Source organism: Eriocheir sinensis, chromosome 42, assembly GCF_024679095.1.
Source record: "Eriocheir sinensis breed Jianghai 21 chromosome 42, ASM2467909v1, whole genome shotgun sequence".
Lineage (NCBI taxonomy): Eukaryota > Metazoa > Arthropoda > Malacostraca > Decapoda > Varunidae > Eriocheir > Eriocheir sinensis.
Genome location: NC_066550.1, coordinates 11,286,810 through 11,305,468, shown reverse-complemented (window position 1 = coordinate 11,305,468; position 18,659 = coordinate 11,286,810). Strand labels below are relative to the sequence as shown.

At 42.1% G+C, this 18,659-nt stretch overlaps 1 protein-coding gene and 1 long non-coding RNA gene across 56 annotated transcripts in view; one reads left to right on the top strand and one right to left on the bottom strand.

The window, feature by feature from the left end:
- Nucleotides 1-808: 808 nt before the first annotated feature.
- The window catches only part of LOC127010008 (uncharacterized), a 71,829-nt gene continuing 53,978 nt past the window's right edge, over nt 809-18,659 (bottom strand). Inside the window, exon 17 of one of the 6 annotated variants that reach the window (XM_050883709.1) lies at nt 809-1,772. Coding sequence is in view for 4 of the 6 variants with exons in the window: in XM_050883706.1 (XP_050739663.1) it covers nt 2,623-3,356 (734 nt within the window). In the remaining 2 variants the exon portion in view is untranslated. Of the gene's footprint in view, nt 3,357-18,659 lie in introns of all 6 variants that reach the window. The other 5 variants (XM_050883708.1, XM_050883711.1, XM_050883710.1 and 2 more) reach the window with 5 other exon arrangements.
- Nucleotides 14,354-18,659, top strand: part of LOC127010009 (uncharacterized) — a 35,506-nt gene continuing 31,200 nt past the window's right edge. For 3 of the 50 annotated variants that reach the window (XR_007762761.1, XR_007762762.1, XR_007762726.1), the window contains exons 1-5: nt 14,354-15,339; nt 15,581-15,680; nt 15,761-16,047; nt 16,131-16,316; nt 16,475-16,608. This is a non-coding gene — a long non-coding RNA (uncharacterized LOC127010009). Of the gene's footprint in view, nt 15,340-15,580; nt 15,727-15,760; nt 16,048-16,084; nt 16,325-16,448; nt 16,643-18,659 lie in introns of all 50 variants that reach the window. The other 47 variants (XR_007762767.1, XR_007762743.1, XR_007762766.1 and 44 more) reach the window with 38 other exon arrangements.

Sequence of the window (18,659 nt, the reverse complement as noted above, 5' to 3'; positions counted from 1 at the left end):
TGTGTATGTAAGTATGTAAGTGTGTAAGTATGTGTGTAAGTATGTACGTGTTTAAATATCAAGTGTAAAGTGTGGCAGAAAACCTATCACAAAAATTATTGCACTTACCAACACTTAACACACCAAAAAAAAAAAAAAAAAAACATTATATTAACCACTTTTAAACCTATTAAATATTGCTCAGTTTAATCCATCCATACCTTTCCCGTGTGTGTGTGTGTGTGTGTGTGTGTGTGTGTGTGTGTGTGTGTGTGTGTGTGTGTATAATTCGTCAAAATAACGTACATAAGAATCTTCAACTTTGAGGTATAGAAAAATCATGTTAAAATCTGCACAGGTGATCCCAGGTAGAAAGGTCTTAATTAGCAATACAATATACATTCTTTTTTTAATCATGTACTTTTAGGTGATTAAACTACGCCCTCCTCTTCCTCCTCCTCTTCTTCCTCTTCCTCTTTTATTTCTTTACTCCTTTCTCCCTTCTCTCTTATTCCTTCTTTCCCTCCTCTCTCCCTTCCTTTTGTTTACCTCGTCTTCCTCCTCTTCCTCTTCTCTTTTTATTTCTTTTCCTTCGTTCATTCTTCTCCATTCTTCCTCCTCCTCTTCCTCTTTTTATTTCTTTTCCTCCGTTCCTTCTTCTCCCTTCTTCCTTCTTTACTTCCTCTCTCTCCCTTCCTCCTTCCCTCCCTTTTGTCTACCTCTTCCTCCTCCTCCTCTTTCTCTATTCTTTTATTTATTTTCCTCAGTTCCTTTTCCTCCCTTTCTTCTTTACCTCCTCTCTCTCCCTCCTTTTCTGTCTACCTCCTCCTCCTCCTCCCTCCTTCTACTCCTCCTCCTCCTCATCTTCTCTTTCCTCATTTCCTTCCTCCCTTCCTTATTCTCCCTTACCTCTCCCTTCCTCCCTTTATCTCCCTTACTATCTATCCAGTCTTCTTTTCCTTCCCTTTTCTATCTTTTCTTTTTTCCCTATCTTCTCTTAATCCATGTACTGTATAGGTGATAACATTAATAGTAGTAGTAGTAGTAGTAGTAGTAGTAGTAGTAGTAGTAGTAGTAGTAGTAGTAATAGTAGTAATAGTAGTAGTAATAATAATAATAGTAATAGTAATAGTAAATCAACAAAAATTACTCTTAAAATGTATTATGATTTATGTACAAAAACTTAAAGCATTATTCTACTTAACTTTTTCTTTCTTTCTTTCTCTCTCTCTAACATTGTCTTTCTTTCACCACTAACATTTTCTTTTATTTCTTTTTCTTTCTCTAACTTTTTTTTATCTTTCTATCTTTCTTTAACTTTTCCTTATTTCTCTTTCACTAACATTTTCTTCTTTTTTCTTTCTTTTTTACTGTTTTCTTTTCCATATCTAACATTTTCTTTTTCTTTCTTTCGATCACAAGTTTTCTTTTTCTTTCTTTCTCTAACTTTTCTTCTTCTTTCTTTCTTTAACTTTTTCTTTCTCTAATATTTTCTTTCCCTTTAACATTTTCTTTTTATTTCTTTTCTTTAACATTTTCTTTTTCTTTCTTTTTCTCTTAACATTTTTCTCTTTTCTTTAACATTTTCTTTTTATTTGTTTTCTTTAACATTCTTTCTTTCTCTCTAACGTTTTCTTTTCCTTTCTCTCTATCATTTTCTTCTCCTTTCTCTCTCTTTGTCTTTTTCTATTTCTATCTCACATCTTTTTCCTTCTTTCTCTCTCTCTTTCTTCAACTTTTTCTTCTCCTTTCTCTTTCTTTCTCTCTCAATCACAACACTTCTTATTTTCAACCTTCAAATTTACACTAACAAACAAACACAAACAAAAAACAAAAACAAAAAAACATTACTTTGTACCTGCCTTTTTATTCCTTAAGTAATAATAATAATAATTTAAACTTAACTTTTAAAAATTGCTTCGTAACTATTTTTTTCTTCTAATCTTCAAAGTAAGTTTTAAATATATACAAAAAAAAAAAAAGTGGAGTTAGGTAGCAAATGTATCTGGTCTCTCTCTCTCTCTCTCTCTCTCTCTCTCTCTCTCTCACAATGTATCTAAAAATTGGTTTCTTTTCTCTCTCACAGGAAATAAAAAGGAAGAAAAAGAATAAGAGGAGGAAGAAGAGAAGAAAGTAAGAAGAAAAGAAATTGGAAGAGGAAGAAAAAGGGGAAAATGAGGACAAAAGGAAGAGGAAAAGGAGGAAAAGTAAGAAGACCAAACAAGGAAGAGGAAGAGACAGAAGAAAATGACAAATCCAAGAGAATCAAGAGGAAAGAGGACAAAGAAGAGGAAGAAAAGAAAGTGATGATGAAACATTAAAGAGGACAAGACAGAAGAAGACAAAGAAGAAAACAGCAAAACCAAAATTCAAGAGGAAAGAGGACAAAGAAGAGGAAGAAGAGGATCAAGAAGAGTAAGAGTAAGACCAAACAAGAGAACAAAATGAAAGAGGAAGAGGAAAACCACAAAACCAAAATTCAAGAGGAAAGAAGACAAAGAAGAAAATCAAGAGGAAGCGACAGAAGACAAAGAAGAGGAAGAAAATGAAGAAACCAAAAGAGATCAACGAGGAAAAATTACCAAGAGAAAGAGGACACAGAAGAGGAAGAAGAGGAAAATCAAGAGGAGGAAGAGGACTCACTCACTGACACATGGAGAGTCTTCTTGGAGAGCGATGGGACCTCTCTGGCCTCTCTCTCCCTCCCTCTCTTCCCTCCCTTCTTCCTCCCTTTCCTCCCTCCTCTCCCTCTCTACTCCTCTTGCTAACACTCTCCTCCCCCTCCTCTGCTTTCCTCTTCCTTGATTCGGAGGAGTGAGAGGAAGAGGAAGAGGAGGAGGAGGAGGAGGAGGGGTCGTGATGGTGGTGGTGGTGATGGTGGTGTTTGTCGGAAGAGGAGGAGGAAGAGGAGGAAGACTTCTCTCTCTCCTCCCTTTGCCTTCTCTCCCCGTGTCTTCCTCCTTCCTCCTCCCTCGTGGATCTTCTTCTTGACTTCATCTTCTCCTCCTTGTCTTCCTCTTTCTTCTGTGGGTCGGAAGAGGAAGAGGAGGAGGAGGAGGTGGAGGGATTTTCAGGTGTACCTCCACTGTTTCCTCCTGTATTTGCCTCTCCTACTCCTCCTCCTCCTCCTCCTCCACCTCCACCTCCTCCACCACCTCCACCTCCACCTCCTCCACCTCCATCACTCGATTTCCGACGTAATTTTAACATATATTCTTCAGCTTCCATTTTATTCCTCCTTCCCTTCCCTTCCTCCTCCTTCTTCTCCTTTTCCCTCTTCGTCTTCCCCTTCCCTCCTCCTCCTCCTCCTCCTCCTCCTCCTTCTCCTCTCTTCGGCGACTCTTCCGTTCCCTTACTCTCCTCTCCTCCACCTCCTCCTGTTGTTGTCCCTGTTGCCTGTTGTTTTTCGTCCGTTTTCAGCCTCTTGGTCGAACGCGTCACAATGTCCTTCTCCTGTTTGAACCGAGAACCTGATGATGATGATGATGATGAAGGGGACGGTGAATGCTCCTGTTGATTCTGTTGTTTTTCACTTGTGTTGCGTTTGTGCGTGTTGCTGTTGTTGCTGTTGTTTTGTTGTTTTTTGTGTTGCTGTTGTTGCGGTTCGTCCGAGTTCCGTCTTGTTCCTGGCTGTCCTCCGCCCTGTTGTTGTTGTTGTTGCTGTTGTTGTTGTTGTTTATTTCCAGACTCCTCAATGGTTATTTTGTTCATCTCATCCGCTCGTGATTTCGACTCCTTCCTCTTCTCCTTCTCCTCCTTCTCCTTGTGTTCGCTTCTTTCCCTCTCCTTCTCCTTCTCCTCCACTGCCTCCTCCCTCGCCTTCCTCACACTTTGCCTCCTCTCCAGCCTCTTCGCCGCACTGGAGGAGGAGGAGGAGGAGGAGGGGGAAGACGAGGAAGGCGGAGAGGAGGATGTGGAGGAGGTGGAGGTGTTGGCCGCTGCGTTCTCCTCCACTTTCTTTTCATCGTTGTGGGCGCGATGGACTTCCACAGAGGTCACGATAACATTCTTCTGACTAACGGCTTGCGACTCTCCACTCTTCGTAGCATGATTTTCCTCCTTATCCGTTTCTTTCCTCCGTCCCTCCGTCTCTCCCTTCCCTTGGGCGGAGGAGGATTTCGTCTTCTCCTTCTCCTTCTCCTTCTCCTCCACCTTCTCCGGTCTCTCGATTTTCGCCTCCAGTGTGACTTTAGGGATTTCAGGCGAAGTCGCTGTTTTCCGTAAGGTCTGGCTGGCTTGGGTCATTCTATCCTCCTTCTGCTGACTGGTGAGCCTCCCCTGTGATCCCTGCTGACTCCTGCTAGCATTCGAGGTACCAGAAGTTGCGTTACCCTCTCTGGCATTTTGCGTTGTGTTGGCGGACTTTGTGTTGCTCTGAGGCGATGGTGTGTTGCTGTTTTGAGTCTGCGTTGTGTTCCGAGTGTTCTGTGAGGCTGGTTTGGCGCTGTGTTGGGCCTGGGTGCTTGTCTTTCCTCCTCCTGTTGCTGCTGTTGGTGCTGTGGTCTTAGCGGAAGCAGACGAGGCATTGCTGTGTTCCGTGGGGGATGAGTTCGACTGCGCTGTGGCCTTACTGTCACTCACCGCCGTTTTCTGAGTCTGCGCCGTCGTTCTGTGGCGCTGCGGGGACGAACTCGCTGTGGTTTTCGCGCTGTGTGACGTCGCTTTGGTCTGTGAGGTCTGCTGTGGGCTGGTCTTGGTGGTTGGCGAAGACCCCGTGGCTGTTTGTGCAGACCCTTGCGTCCCTCCTTGTCGCAGTCCACCTTTCCCGTCCTTCTGTCCATCCTTCTCTTCCGTTCCAGTGGCAGCGGGTTTGGCAGGGTTGGTGGACTGGGTGGAGGGTGTGGTAGGGCTCTTGGTAGCAGTGGAGGGGGATGCGGATGAGGTGGAAGACGTGGAGGAGGTGGAGGTTTGGTCTTGATTAGTCGCTTCTTTTGTGGACTGGCTAGGTTTGTGGTTTCCGGAGGTGGCTTTTGAAGAGGAAGAGGAAGGGGAGGATTCAAGAGTCTTCTGGTTCTGAGGTAGTGATTCTTGACTCTTGTTTCCCTTTGAAGAGGAAAGAGGAGTTTTGTCTTGTGAAGAGGAAGAGGAGGTGGTGGTGGTGGTGGTGGTGGTCTTCTTGGGGTCTTGAGAAGGTGGAGGTGATGGTGAGGAAGAGGAGGAAGAGGAAGAGGAGATAGACTTCTTCGTTTCTTGGGGTGAAGAGGAAGAGGAGGAGGAGGAGGAGGAAGAGGGTGACTTTTTGGGCTCTTGAGAGGAGGAAGAGGAGTGTGACTTCTTGGACTCAGCAGATGAGGAGGAAGAGGAAGAAGAGGATGATTTTTTTGTATCGACGGAAGAGGAAGAGAAAGAGGAAGAGGAGGACTTTTTACTATCTGAAGAGGAAGAGGAAGCTGCACTTTTTCTGGAGTCTTGTGAAGAGGAAGATGATGAAGAGGAAGAAGAGGAGGAGGAGGAAGAGGAAGAAGAGGAGGAGGGAGAAGAGGAAGAGAGAGCAACCTTCCCTAATCGTGGACTCTTCGCTTCACTTTCCACTACTTTACCGAGGTCTGAGGTGGGAGGAGGAGGAGGAGAAGAGGAAGAGGAAGAGGAGGAGGAAGAGGCACGAGTCTTCTCCGGTGCAGCAGAAGCAGTCACTCCCTTCCCTGCTGAAGAGGAAGAGGAGTCAGCAGGCGGGGTTGTTTTCTTCCCTCCTGCTTTCCTCCCTACCTGCTTCTCCGTCCTCTTCCTGCTGGGGGAGGGGCCGACGTGTGTCCTCTTGGCGGGGGGCTGCTGGGGGGGCGTGGCGGTCCTCTTGATACCCTTCCCCCCCTCCCCCGGGGTCACTTTGGGGGTCTGTGGTGGTGTGGTGGTGGTGGTGGTAGTGGTGGTGGTGGAGGCGGTGGATGGAGTTGAGGTCTTGTTCTTGTCCTTTGTGTCTGTCTGTGGGGTCGACTTTTCGTTTTCACTGTCTTTTTTCTTGTCCTCCTTGTCTTCCTTCTTCTGTACAAGTTGTTGTTGTTGTTGCTCCGCCTTCTCCCGCCGCTGGGGGGAGGCGGCGGCGTCAGCCTCAGGCGGCGCGGCCACGCCCTCGCCGCCCTTCTTCCCTTCAGCACCGTTCATCTCGGAGGCAACGGCTTTCTTCTCTCCTTCTTCCTTTTCTTCCTTCTCTCCTTCTTCCTTCTCATCTTTCTCTGCCTTCACCTCTTCCTTCTCCTCCCGCTGCCGCTGCTCGGCGGGGCGCGGGGCTGGCGGGGCGGGGCTGGGCGGCGCCGAGTCCTCGAAGTCAGTGTCTGGGCGCGGCGCGGCGGGCGGCGGGCGCACCAGCATGTGCTCCTCGTCGAGGGTGTAGCCGTGCGAGGCGCCCCAGACCCTGACGGCGGGCAAGGGCACGCCCCCGGGGTGCAGACCAAGCCGGGCGAGGCGCGGCAGGCGGGCGAGGGCGGGCAGGCAGGTGGGCGCCACGCCGTGGCAGCCTCGCAGGTCGAGGTGCGTGAGGGCGTCGCGCACCACGCTGGCGGGGTGCGCCACCAGCGCGGCGCTCACCTCCGTCACACGCTGGCACTCGCTCAGGTCCAGGTGGGACAAGTGCGGCAGTGCCCTCACCACCGCCCGCACGCCCTCGTCGCCCACCTGCGTGCCCGCCACGGACAGGAAGGTGAGCTGCCGCAGGCGCGAGTTGGCGTGGCGGTGGCCGGGGCGGTGGGCGCGCGGCGGCCCCAGCAGGCAGGCCAGGGCGGCGTCCGTCACGCCGGCGCAGTGGGACAGGTCGAGGGCCGTGAGGGCGGGGCAGTAGGGCGAGGCGAGGCAAGCCACGAGGGGCCACTCCTGCCCCGTCAGCTCCAGGCGCCGCAGCTGCGGCAGCCGCGCCAGCAGCCAAGACAGCTGCTCGGCGTCCAGGCGCGCCCAGCTGAGGCAGAGGCGCGCGGGCTGACGGCGCACCACGCCCGCCAGGTGGTTGCGGTCCAGCGTGGCGTGAGCCAGGTCGATGGAGGCCCAGAGGCTGGGCGTGAGGGCCCAGGAGGCCCAGGCGCGGCACACCTGCATGGCCACGCGCAGGTCGCGGCGGCTGAGGTGGCGGAACACCGGCACCATCACGGCGCGGCGCAGCGCGGGCGGCGGCGGCTCGCGGGTCGACGGGCGACTCTCGCCGTCGCTGCCACTCTCCTCGTCCTCGTCCTCCTCGTCCTCATCGTCCTCGGGTGGCGGCGGCGCGGGCCGCACCACCCACGTGGGCCGCACCAGCGGGCGGGACACCCGCGCCTGGAGCTGCTCCCACGACGGCATGTGCGGCGCCGCTGCCTCCTGCCCCGCCGCCTGCAACACACGGAGGGGTGAGTGGGACACACACACACACACACACACACACACATACATATAACAGCCTAATCACGACCACCGCCGCCACACACTTAACAACACCGATATCGTTCAACTCTACCTTCCTACGCCTCGCCGGCGGCTTCTTCTTTTTGAGCTGTTTGTTGTTCATGACTAGTGACACCTGCCGGGCGTACACACGGACTCACGCACACAGCAGGCACCCGCACCAGCCACACTGAGCGGCCTGGCTCTGCGCGCCGCCGTGGCCGCCGCGCCGAGGCTCCGAACAACATTGAGTTGCTTCGAGCCCCGCGGCGAAGCTTCACAGTGACGCCACGACTCGCTTCTTTCAGGTTTTATTTTAATGGAATGGTCAACTTTTTAAATTAAAGAAATATATTATAAATTTGCTTTCCTTTGTGAAATCTAACATTTAAGTCTTTTCTTTATAATATACATACTGGAACGAATTACTTTATCATCAAACTCATTCTTATTCAAAAGTAACATAAAGCAGCTCAAAATAACGTTAAAAACAATTACATTATCACTGTTAACATTATTTTGAAATGCAGCAAGAAATCACACATAACATTTCCATGGTTATTCCTCAAGTCCCGTATGTTACAGTTTACATTAAATTTTAACCTTAACAAGAACCTTCGGGCCAGTCGTGACGTCACAGTGATGGCGGACACTCAGGGAAGGAGGTGGCTGTGCACCGAACCTCTCTTAGCGCTACGGCCCCGCCCTGCTGACGGCTGCGCACACACCACCAGAAGGAGAAGAGGTGGAGGAGGAGAAAGGCAGAAATAGAGGAAGAGGAGGAGGAAGAGAGGACGAGAAGCAAGATGGTGAGAATTTCAACAGGTTAGTAAGATCCCATACCTTGTTTTGCCGTAAGAATGTCATATCACGTGTGTTAACTAGCATGTAAAGCCTAAGAGGAATATGAACTATTATTAATTAGGACCACAAACTGACGTGTGGTTGACAACTTGATGCTAGTTAACTCTTGCATAAGGGATTTGGATAGCGCAAGGATGAAGATGCTGGTAAACTCTTGCATAAGGGATTCGGATAGGATATGGGTGAGAATGCTGATTAACTCTTGCATAAAGGATTTGTTTAGCATAGGGGTGATGATGCTGGTTAACTCTTGCATAAGGGATTTGGATAGCGCATGGATGAAGATGCTGGTTAACTCTTACATAAGGGATTTGGATAGCGCAGGGATGAAGATGCTGGTTAACTCTTACATAAGGGATTTGGATAGCGCAGGGATGAAGATGCTGGTTAACTCTTGCATAAGGGATTTGGATAGCGCAGGAATGAAGATGCTGGTTAACTCTTGCATAAGGGATTTGGATAGCGCAGGGATGAAGATTCTGGTTAACTCTTGCATAAGGGATTTGGATAGCGCAGGAATGAAGATGCTGGTTAACTCTTGCATAAGGGATTCGGATAGCGCAGGAATGAAGATGCTGGTTAACTCTTGCATAAGGGATTTGGATAGCGCAGGGATGAAGATGCTGGTTAACTCTTGCATAAGGGATTTGGATAGCGCAGGAATGAAGATGCTGGTTAACTCTTGCATAAGGGATTTGGATAGCGCAGGGATGAAGATGCTGGTTAACTCTTGCATAAGGGATTTGGATAGCGTAGGGATGAAGATGCTAGTATAGAAGTATGAAGAAGTGTAGTATAGGCCTATCGTCACCATTAGTATTTTCATCACCACTATCACTTTTTGTTAGTTTCCAGTTATCCTTCTGTTCTTTGGTAGGCCTATAGTTTATTTTTTCTTTAGAGAGCTTGTTCTTGCTCTGGTCCACTGTTTATCACTTCCAACTAAAAGTAACCTATATATACATTAGCAAACCAATATATACGAAGGCTTATTCCATCCACCAGCCTGTGTAGCAAATATATAAGCTCATGGATCAAACCTTTGTCTTATCCACGTGTGAATAGCAAACTTGTGAATTAGGAAGCAGGTCCGTGTAACAATTATGCATGCTGGGTAAGTGTGTGGTGTGTGTCCTGGGAATTTTAGTATGAATTTTTAGTATGTGAATTTTTTTAGTATGTGAAATTTTAGTATGTGAATTTTTAGTATGTGAATTTTTTTAGTATGTGAAATTTTAGTATGTGAATTTACTTTAGTATGTGAATTTACTTTAGTATGTGAATTTTTTAGTATGTGAATTTTTAGTATGTGAATTTACTTTAGTATGTGAATTTACTTTAGTATGTGAATTTACTTTAGTATGTGAATTTTTAGTATGTGGATTTTTTAGTATGTGAATTTTTTAGTATGTGAATTTTTAGTATGAATTTTTTAGTATGTAAATTTTTAGTATGTGAATTTTTTAGTATGTGAATTTTTAGTATGTGAATTTTTAGTATGTGAATTTTTTAGTATGTGAATTTTTTAGTATGTGAATTTTTTAGTATATGAATTTTTAGTATGTGAATTTTTAGTATGTGATTTTTTTAGTATGTGAATTTTTAGTATGTGAATTTTTTAGTATGTATGTGAATTTTTAGTATGTGAATTTTTTAGTATGTGAATTTTAGTATGTGATTTTAGTATGTGAATTTTTGTATGTGAATTTTTAGTATGTGAATTTTTAGTATGTGAATTTTAGCATGTGAATTTTTAGTATGTGAATTTTTAGTATGTGAATTTTTAGTATGTGAATTTTTTAGTATGTGAATTTTAGTATGTGATTTTAGTATGTGAATTTTTGTATGTGAATTTTTAGTATGTGAATTTTTAGTATGTGAATTTTAGCATGTGAATTTTTAGTATGTGAATTTTTAGTATGTGAATTTTAGTATGTGATTTTAGTATGTGAATTTTTAGCATGTGAATTTTTAGTATGTGAATTTTTTGTATGTGAATTTTTAGCATGTGAATTTTTAGTATGTGAATTTTTAGTATGTGAATTTTTAGTGTATGTGAATTTTAGCATGTGAATTTTTAGTATGTGAATTTTTAGTATGTGAATTTTAGTGTGAATTTTTAGTATGTGAATTTTTAGTATGTGAATTTTAGTGTGAATTTTTAGTATGTGAATTTTAGTATGTGATTTTAGTATGTGAATTTTTGTATGTGATTTTAGTATGTGAATTTTTTGTATGTGAATTTTAGTATGTGATTTTAGTATGTGAATTTTTTGTATGTGAATTTTAGTATGTGATTTAAGTATGTGAATTTTTAGTATGTGAATTTTAGTATGTGATTTTAGTATGTGAATTTTTAGTATGTGAATTTTAGTATGTGAATTTTTAGCATGTGAATTTTTTAGTATGTGAATTTTAGTATGTGATTTTAGTATGTGAATTTTTAGTATGTGAATTTTAGTATGTGAATTTTAGCATGTGAATTTTTAGTATGTGAATTTTTAGTATGTGAATTTTTGTATGTGATTTTAGTATGTGAATTTTTGTATGTGATTTTAGTATGTGAATTTTTAGTATGTGATTTTTTAGTGTGTTTGTATAATAGTAGTATTAGTGGTAGTAGTAATAGTAGTGTGAGTAGTAATACTGTAAGACTTGTGAAAAGGAATGAAAGTTTTGGTAATAGTTTTTGTATAGAAATAACAATTAAAAGTATTATTGAAAAATCTAAGGTTCATAAATTATTGTAGAGGTATTTATGTAGTAAAGGGATTATAACTTCCTGCTTGCAAGGACTGAACTAGCAACTGGATATCCTGAAACTAGCATCTGGATATCCTGATGAGTAAAATTTGGATTAATGGATTTTATAGTAATTTAATGAGTATCGGAGAGAAGTGAGGGAGTGTGTGCAGAGGGAGAGGATTAGCTAAGTGTTTATGCAAAGTGTTACATATTGATAGATGCTCATGAATAAGGAAATCTCAGTGAAAGATCAATGTTAAAAAAAAAAGCATCAGACATTAACCCGGTACCAGCGACGGGCCAAATTTGTGTCTTTACCGTGTAGCAGCAACGGGCCAAATTTATGCCATGATATAACCCCCAAAAAATAGATGATGCATAAACTGATCACAAATGCGTTGATATATATTATGAAATGGTTTGTGTGAGTGATGATTTTTCCTCATTTTTCTCACTCAGAGGGACCATTAAGAAACATGATCCCCGCAGCTACTGGGTTAATAAGGAAATGTCAGTAAATGATTGAGTGTTAGTAAAATATAGAAAGGTTAGTAAAATAAGGAAATGTCAATAAAATAGAACAACATAAAAAAAAGAAACCACCAGATATTGATGAAAAAAAATTAGAGCACAAATTTCATGCAAGCGAGTTAAATAAGCAGGAAATTTGACCTACAAAAAAAGTATAAATAAAATTATTGCTTTTGTTTGGTAGGAGTTTTGTAATAAAAATAATGTTGTCTTATGCTTGTAGTTAGGATAGTAGAGTATGTAGCAACAGGCAAATATAAGGTGTTAGTGTAGAAGTAGTAGAAGTAGTAATAGTAGTAGTAGTAGTAGTAGTAGTAATAGTAGTAATAGTAGTAGTAGTAGTGTTTGGAGTAACTAAGATATGCTAGTCCAAGTGTCGGTCTACCAATAGTCACACACGGATAGTTTATGTGAAGAGATAACAGTTGTAAGTAGCAAGTAGTCAGTTTTAAGTGAAGAAATAGTCCTTGAATGTGGCAGGTAGTCGACACTTTAGTAGTAGTAGCAATAGTAGTGGTAGTAGTAGTAGTTAGAGGCAGGAGGTTATGGTAGCAGAAGTAGTAGTAGTAGTAGTAGTAGTTGAAATATAAGTGCATAGTAGTGGTTGTCGAAAGTTGCAGTAGTAGTAGTAGTAGTAGTAGTAGTAGCGGTCAGTCACAGTGGTAGTAGTAGTAGTAGTAGTGGTGGTGGTGGTGGTAGTAGTAGTAGTAGGTCCGATAGTCTAAGTAGTAAAAGGTTGGCTCATGTGAAGGCTGACAAAAACAACAAAAACAGGAGTAGGTGTTTCGTCGCCGGAAAGTAAAGAAAAACAAACAAAACTACACAAAACAAGACAAAAAAAATCAAAACAAGTAATCGAGGAGAAGAAGGACAATCAAAAACCACGGCTTCTTGCTTGGAACATTTACTTATCATTTTTTTATCATTTTTTTCTCCTTCTCGTCTCTCAAGAGTGGCGTGAATATTTCTCTTTATTACTCATTTTACTCACTGTAGTTTTATTTTACTTACAAAAAAGAATATTATAGGAGGAGGAGGAGCCAACCTAATACAGCGTGACTAACAGTAGTATAGCCTTGTCTTGACCAAAACACACAGGGTAGCTCGGTTGTTTGGCTTGGTTGATTGGTTGGGTTGTTTGGTTGTTTGAGGTATACATGAATAAATAAAGTGGGTGTGGAAAGTGTGTGCAGGTGTTTGGTTGAAGTGAGCTTGGTTGTGACACTTATGATAGGTTTTGGAAGTGGAGGAGAGGAGGAGGAGGAGGAGGAAGAGGGGGACAGAAGTGGAAGTAGGAGGAGAAAGAGGAGGAAGAGGGGGATAAAAGTGGAAGTAGGAGGAGAAAGAGGAGGAAGAGGGGGATAAAAGTGGAAGTAGGAGGAGAAAGAGGAGGAAGAGGGGGATAAAAGTGGAAGTAGGAGGAGAAAGAGGAAGAGGATGAGAAGGAGGAATAAGTAAAAGAAGATAGGAAAGAGGAGGAGAGGTACAGAAGTGACGAAGGAGGTGGAATAAGAGAAAATAAGAAGAAAGAAAGGGAAGGAGGAAGGGTAAAAAAAATAAGTTAAAGAAGAAAGGAAAGAGGAAGAGATATACAAAAGTGACGAAGGAGGTGGAATAAGAGAAAATAAGAGGAAAGAAAGAGGGAAGAGAGGAAGCGTAAAAAATATATAATAGAAAGAGAAGAAGCAGAAAAAAAATATGTAGTGTCAAAATGTATGAGAGGATTAAGAACAGGAAGAGAGAGAGAAGCAGAGAGGATAAAGAAGACGGGCAAAAAAAAAAAAAAAAAAAGAGGAACAGGTACAGTGCGAGGAAGGAGGAAGGGAGTCAAGTTCATCGTCACCATAACTATTTTCATCATCATCACCATCACTTTTTGTTTCCAGTTATCCTTCCGTTCTTTGGTGTAGTTTCTTTTTTTCTTTAGGGAGTTTGTTCTTTCTCCGGTTCACTTTTTCCATTTCTTCCAACTAAGTGTAAAAAGCTTTCTTGATAACCGTGTATAGAAATGAGAAAATAAAAGTCGATTCCCGAGATTTTTTTAGAGTTGGAAGATTTTTTGGTTTGGATTTTTAAGTGGCAAAACAACAGCAATAGTGAAAATAGTTGAGGTAGAAGTTGATAAGGTGGTTCGTAATTGAGCATTTGGTTGCAGTGGGAGCGAGCGAGTGTCTTGAAAATAACTTAAACGTCTTTGTTCAGAAATTATCGCACTTTTCACTTGGTTACTAAATCGAAAGTTTTTTTTGTCGATAACTTTTCATTTGTTTACCCAAGCAAGAAAACTCACAAATTTGCAATGCTGTTTTGTTCCTTCACTTTTTAACTTAATCTTTATCTTCATTTTTTTTTTTTTTTTTTTTTTTTTTTTATTATTATTTTCATTCACTTAATTTTGCAGGTATGTTTTGTAATATCACTTTCATAGCATAATTTTTTTTTTCTATTTTTATCCACATAGTTAAAAAAAAAAAAATTCATCTTGTGGTTATTTTTGTTACTTGATTTTCAGCCATTAATTTTTGCAGTAACATCTTCCAGTTTTAATTTTGCAGCATCCCTTTATGTTACTTATATTTTTTTCAATTTTATCATCATACATATTTTTTTATTTTATCTTGTAGTTATTCTCATTTAATTATTTTCGTCCACTTAATTTTGCAGTAATGTCTTGTAATTTCTTCCATTTCAGGTCTTGTTTCACGTGTTTTTTTTCTTTTATTTTTTCTCGATGTTAGTGTTGTTGTTGTTGCTTAGAATTTTTTTCTTTATCATACATATTTTTCATTTTATCTTGTAGTTATTCTCATATTAATTATTTTCATCCACTTGATTTTGCAGCGATTTTTTTCTTTTCTATCTTTGTTTCGTTTTTTTTTTTTTGTTTTTTTTTTTATGTTAGTGTTGTTGTTGTTGTTGCTGTTGTTGTCACGTCTTTGGCATATCACACAGGCAGGTTTTAATGTTCCAGCACCTTTTTCAAGCGTTCTTTCATTTTCACCCACACAGTTTTGTATTTTATTTTTGGGGGAGTATTCTTTTCACATCATTTTCATCCACTTAATTTTGCAGTCAGTTAACTTGTCCTGCATAATTTTCTGCAGTCAGTTAACTTGTCCTGCATAATTTTCTCCAGTCAGTTAACTTTTCCTGCATAATTTTCTCCAGTCAGTTAACTTTTCCTGCATAATTTTCTCCAGTCAGTTAACTTTTCCTGCATAATTTTCTCCAGTCAGTTAACTTTTCCTGCATAATTTCCTGCAGTCAGTTAACTTTTCCTGCATAATTTTCTCCAGTCAGTTAACTTTTCCTGCATAATTTCCTGCAGTCAGTTAACTTTTCCTGCATAATTTTCTCCAGTCAGTTAACTTTTCCTGCATAATTTCCTGCAGTCAGTTAACTTTTCCTGCATAATTTTCTTAGTTTTTTCAAATTTCGACATTGTTGTTTTTTGTGGTGTTAATGTCACATCTTTGGCATTTCAGACAGGCAGGTTGATGATGACAAAAATAAATCCAGGTGACAGAAGGAAGGAAGGGAAGTCGGTAATCACAGGTAGAGGGCCAGGTGTGAAGGTCGTTAGCAGGGGAGTCATAAATAAACAGGGTCAGGGTGAAGGAAGGTCGGTAAGCAAAGGTAGAGGGCCAGGTGTGAAGGTCGTTAGCAGGGGGTCATAAATAAACAGGGTCAGGGTGAAGGAAGGTCGGTAATCAAAGGTAGAGGGCCAGGTGTGAAGGTCGTTAGCAGGGGGTCATAAATAAACAGGGTCAGGGTGAAGGAAGGTCGGTAATCAAAGGTAGAGGGCCAGGTGTGAAGGTCGTTAGCAGGGGGTCATAAATAAACAGGGTCAGGGTGAAGGAAGGTCGGTAATCACAGGTAGAGGCCAGGTGTGAAGGTCGTTAGCAGGGAGTCATAAATAAACAGGGTCAGGTGAAGGAAGGTCGGTAAGCAAAGGTAGAGGCCAGGTGTGAAAAGGTGGTTAGCAGGGGAGTCATAAATAAACAGGGTCAGGGGTGAAGGAAGGTCAGTAAGCAACGGTAGAGGGCCAGGTGTGAAGGTCGTTAGATGGGTGTCATAAATAAACAGGGTCAGGGTGAAGGAAGGTCGGTAATCACAGGTAGAGGGCCAGGTGTGAAGGTCGTTAGCAGGGGGTCATAAATAAACAGGGTCAGGGTGAAGGAAGGTCGGTAATCAAAGGTAGAGGGCCAGGTGTGGAGGTCGTTAGCAGGGGGTCATAAATAAACAGGTTCAGGGTGAAGGAAGGTCGGTAAGCAAAGGTAGAGGGCCTGGTGTGGAGGTCGTTAGCAGGGGAGTCATAAATAAACAGGGTCAGCGTGAAGGAAGGTCGGTAATCACAGGTAGAGGGCCAGGTGTGAAGGTCGTTAGCAGGGGGTCATAAATAAACAGGGTCAGGGTGAAGGAAGGTCGGTAAGCAAAGGTAGAGGGCCAGGTGTGAAGGTTGTTAGCAGGGGGTCATAAATAAACAGGGTCTGGGTGAAGGAAGGTCGGTAATCAAAGGTAGAGGGCCAGGTGTGAAGGTCATTAGCAGGGGGTCATAAATAAACAGGGTCAGGGTGAAGGAAGGTCAGTGAAAAGCAAAGGTAGAGGGCCAGGTGTGAAGGTCGTTAGCAGGGGGTCATAAATAAACAGGGTCAGGGTGAAGGAAGGTCGGTAAGCAAAGGTAGAGGGCCAGGTGTGAAGGTTGTTAGCAGGGGGTCATAAACAAACAGGGTCAGAGTGAAGGAAGGTCGGTAATCACAGGTACAGGGCCAGGTGTGAAGGTCGTTAGCAGGGGGTCATAAATAAACAGGCTCAGGGTGAAGGAAGGTCGGTAAGCAAAGGTAGAGGGCCAGGTGTGGAGGTCGTTAGCAGGGGGTCATAAACAAACAGGGTCAGAGTGAAGGAAGGTCGGTAATCACAGGTACAGGGCCAGGTGTGAAGGTCGTTAGCAGGGGTCATAAATAAACAGGGTCAGGTGAAGGAAGGTCAGTAAGCAAAGGTAGAGGGCCAGGTGTGAAGGTTGTTAGCAGGGGGTCATAAACAAACAGGGTCAGAGTGAAGGAAGGTCGGTAATCACAGGTACAGGGCCAGGTGTGAAGGTCGTTAGCAGGGGGTCATAAATAAACAGGGTCAGGGTGAAGGAAGGTCGGTAAGCAAAGGTACAGGGCCAGGTGTGAAGGTCGTTAGCAGGGGGTCATAAATAAACAGGGCCAGGGTGAAGGAAGGTCGGTAAGCAAAGGTAGAGGGCCAGGTGTGGAGGTCGTTAGCAGGGGAGTCATATATAAACAGGATGACGGAAGGAAAGGAAGTTAGTGATCACAGGTAGAGGAGCAGGTGTGGATATTGTTAGCGAGGAAATCATACAAACAAGCAGAGGCAAGGAAGACTCAATAAAGCAAAAAATCATGCCCTAGACTTTAATGCAAAAAAATATGAGAGAAAAAACAAAAATTGGTGTACATGCTTCTGTAGGCATGTGTGTGTATATGTAAGCGTGCGTGTGTGTGTGTGTGTGTGTGTGTGTGCGCAGGCATATACACACACACACACACACACACACACACCAACTGAAACTATAAGATGCACATTATTAGAACAAAAAAATGGGTGGGAAAAAAATAAATAATGCAGAAATTAACAAAAAGAAATTAGCCGGAAGTAGTTTTAAGCATTAGAAAAAGAAAAAAAAAAGATAATTACTATAAATAAAATGCCACTGGCTTGAGCTAACTTACATATATATACAAGGCGAGAGAGAGAGAGAGAGAGAGAGAGAGAGAGAGAGAGAGAGAGAGAGAGAGAGAATCAGAGACCAAGACAGAGAGAGCACACAAACAAATAACCAAAAAATACATATCAAATACCATTACAAATAACATGAAAGACTTAAACCATACCAATAATAATAATAATAATAATAATAATAATAATAATAATAATAATAATAATAATGCCTAGAAATAATAAGTTGAGGTGGCGATGAATGAATGAAATAGAAAACAAAAACAAAAAAAATCAAATAATGGGAGTGGAGTTCAGAGTAGTAATCAAGCCCAACAGGTAGACAGGTAAAGGTACAGGTAGGGTGGAGGTGGTGGTGGTGGTGGTACAGGTGCGTTGCTTTAGGATCACCAGGTAGACTAATTAACTTACGAGTACTGACTAAAAATGAGATCACAGTAACCTTGAATTGTGGCAGTTGAAATGTGTGTGGCAGATGGTGGTGGTTGTGGTGGTAGTAGTAGTAGTAGTAGTAGTAGTAGTAGTAGTAGTAGTAGTAGTAGTATGAATGGGAGGGCGAGTTAGTAGTAGCAGTAGTAGTAGTAGTAGTAATGGAAGAGAAGAACGTAGAATGAAAAGTAGATGAAAAAAAAGAGAAGTAAAGAAGATTAAGTAGTAGTAGTAGTAGTAGTAGTAGTGGTGGTAGTAGTAGTAGTATGAATGGGAGGGCGAGTTAGTAGAAGTAGTAGAAATAGTAGTTAAAAATGTTATGTAGTAGGTTCAGATTGCAGTAGTAGTAGTAGTAGAAAGCAGAATGAAAAGTAGATGAAAAAGAGATAAGTAGAAAAGATTAAGTAGTAGTAGTAAGACAAGAAAGTAGAATTAAAAGTAGGAGAAAAAGAAAATTAAGTAGGAAATATTAGGTTTAGTAGTAGTAGTAGTAGTAATAAGACAAGAAAGTAGAATTAAAAGTAGAAGAAAAAGAAAATTAAGCAGGAAATATTAGGTTTAGTAGTAGTAAGACAAGAGTAGAATTAAAAGTAGAAGAAAAAGAAAATTAAGTAGGAAATATTAGGTTTAGAAGTAGTAGTAGTAGTAGTAGTAGTAGTAGTTATATGGTTGCATGACTGTGATAGTGGTATACAATTACAATTATACATACAAAAAAAAACGAGAGAAAAAGAAAAACGGAAGAAGAGTAAAATTTGGTGGCGGCTGAGTTGGTGGTTGGTGGCTGTTGCGTCATATAGCTATGGATGAAAATGTATGTATGTATGTATATATGTTATGCATTATACTGCACTACACTTGTTATATATAAATGAATGATCGATATACTCCGCTCTCCCTTAGACTATGACAGCGAGGGTAAGATTAATAGACAGACAGACAGACATGTGGCATAGGAATCTTATCTCGTTCTACACACACATATGCACACACACACACAAACTTAGGGCGTATCTGTACATCAT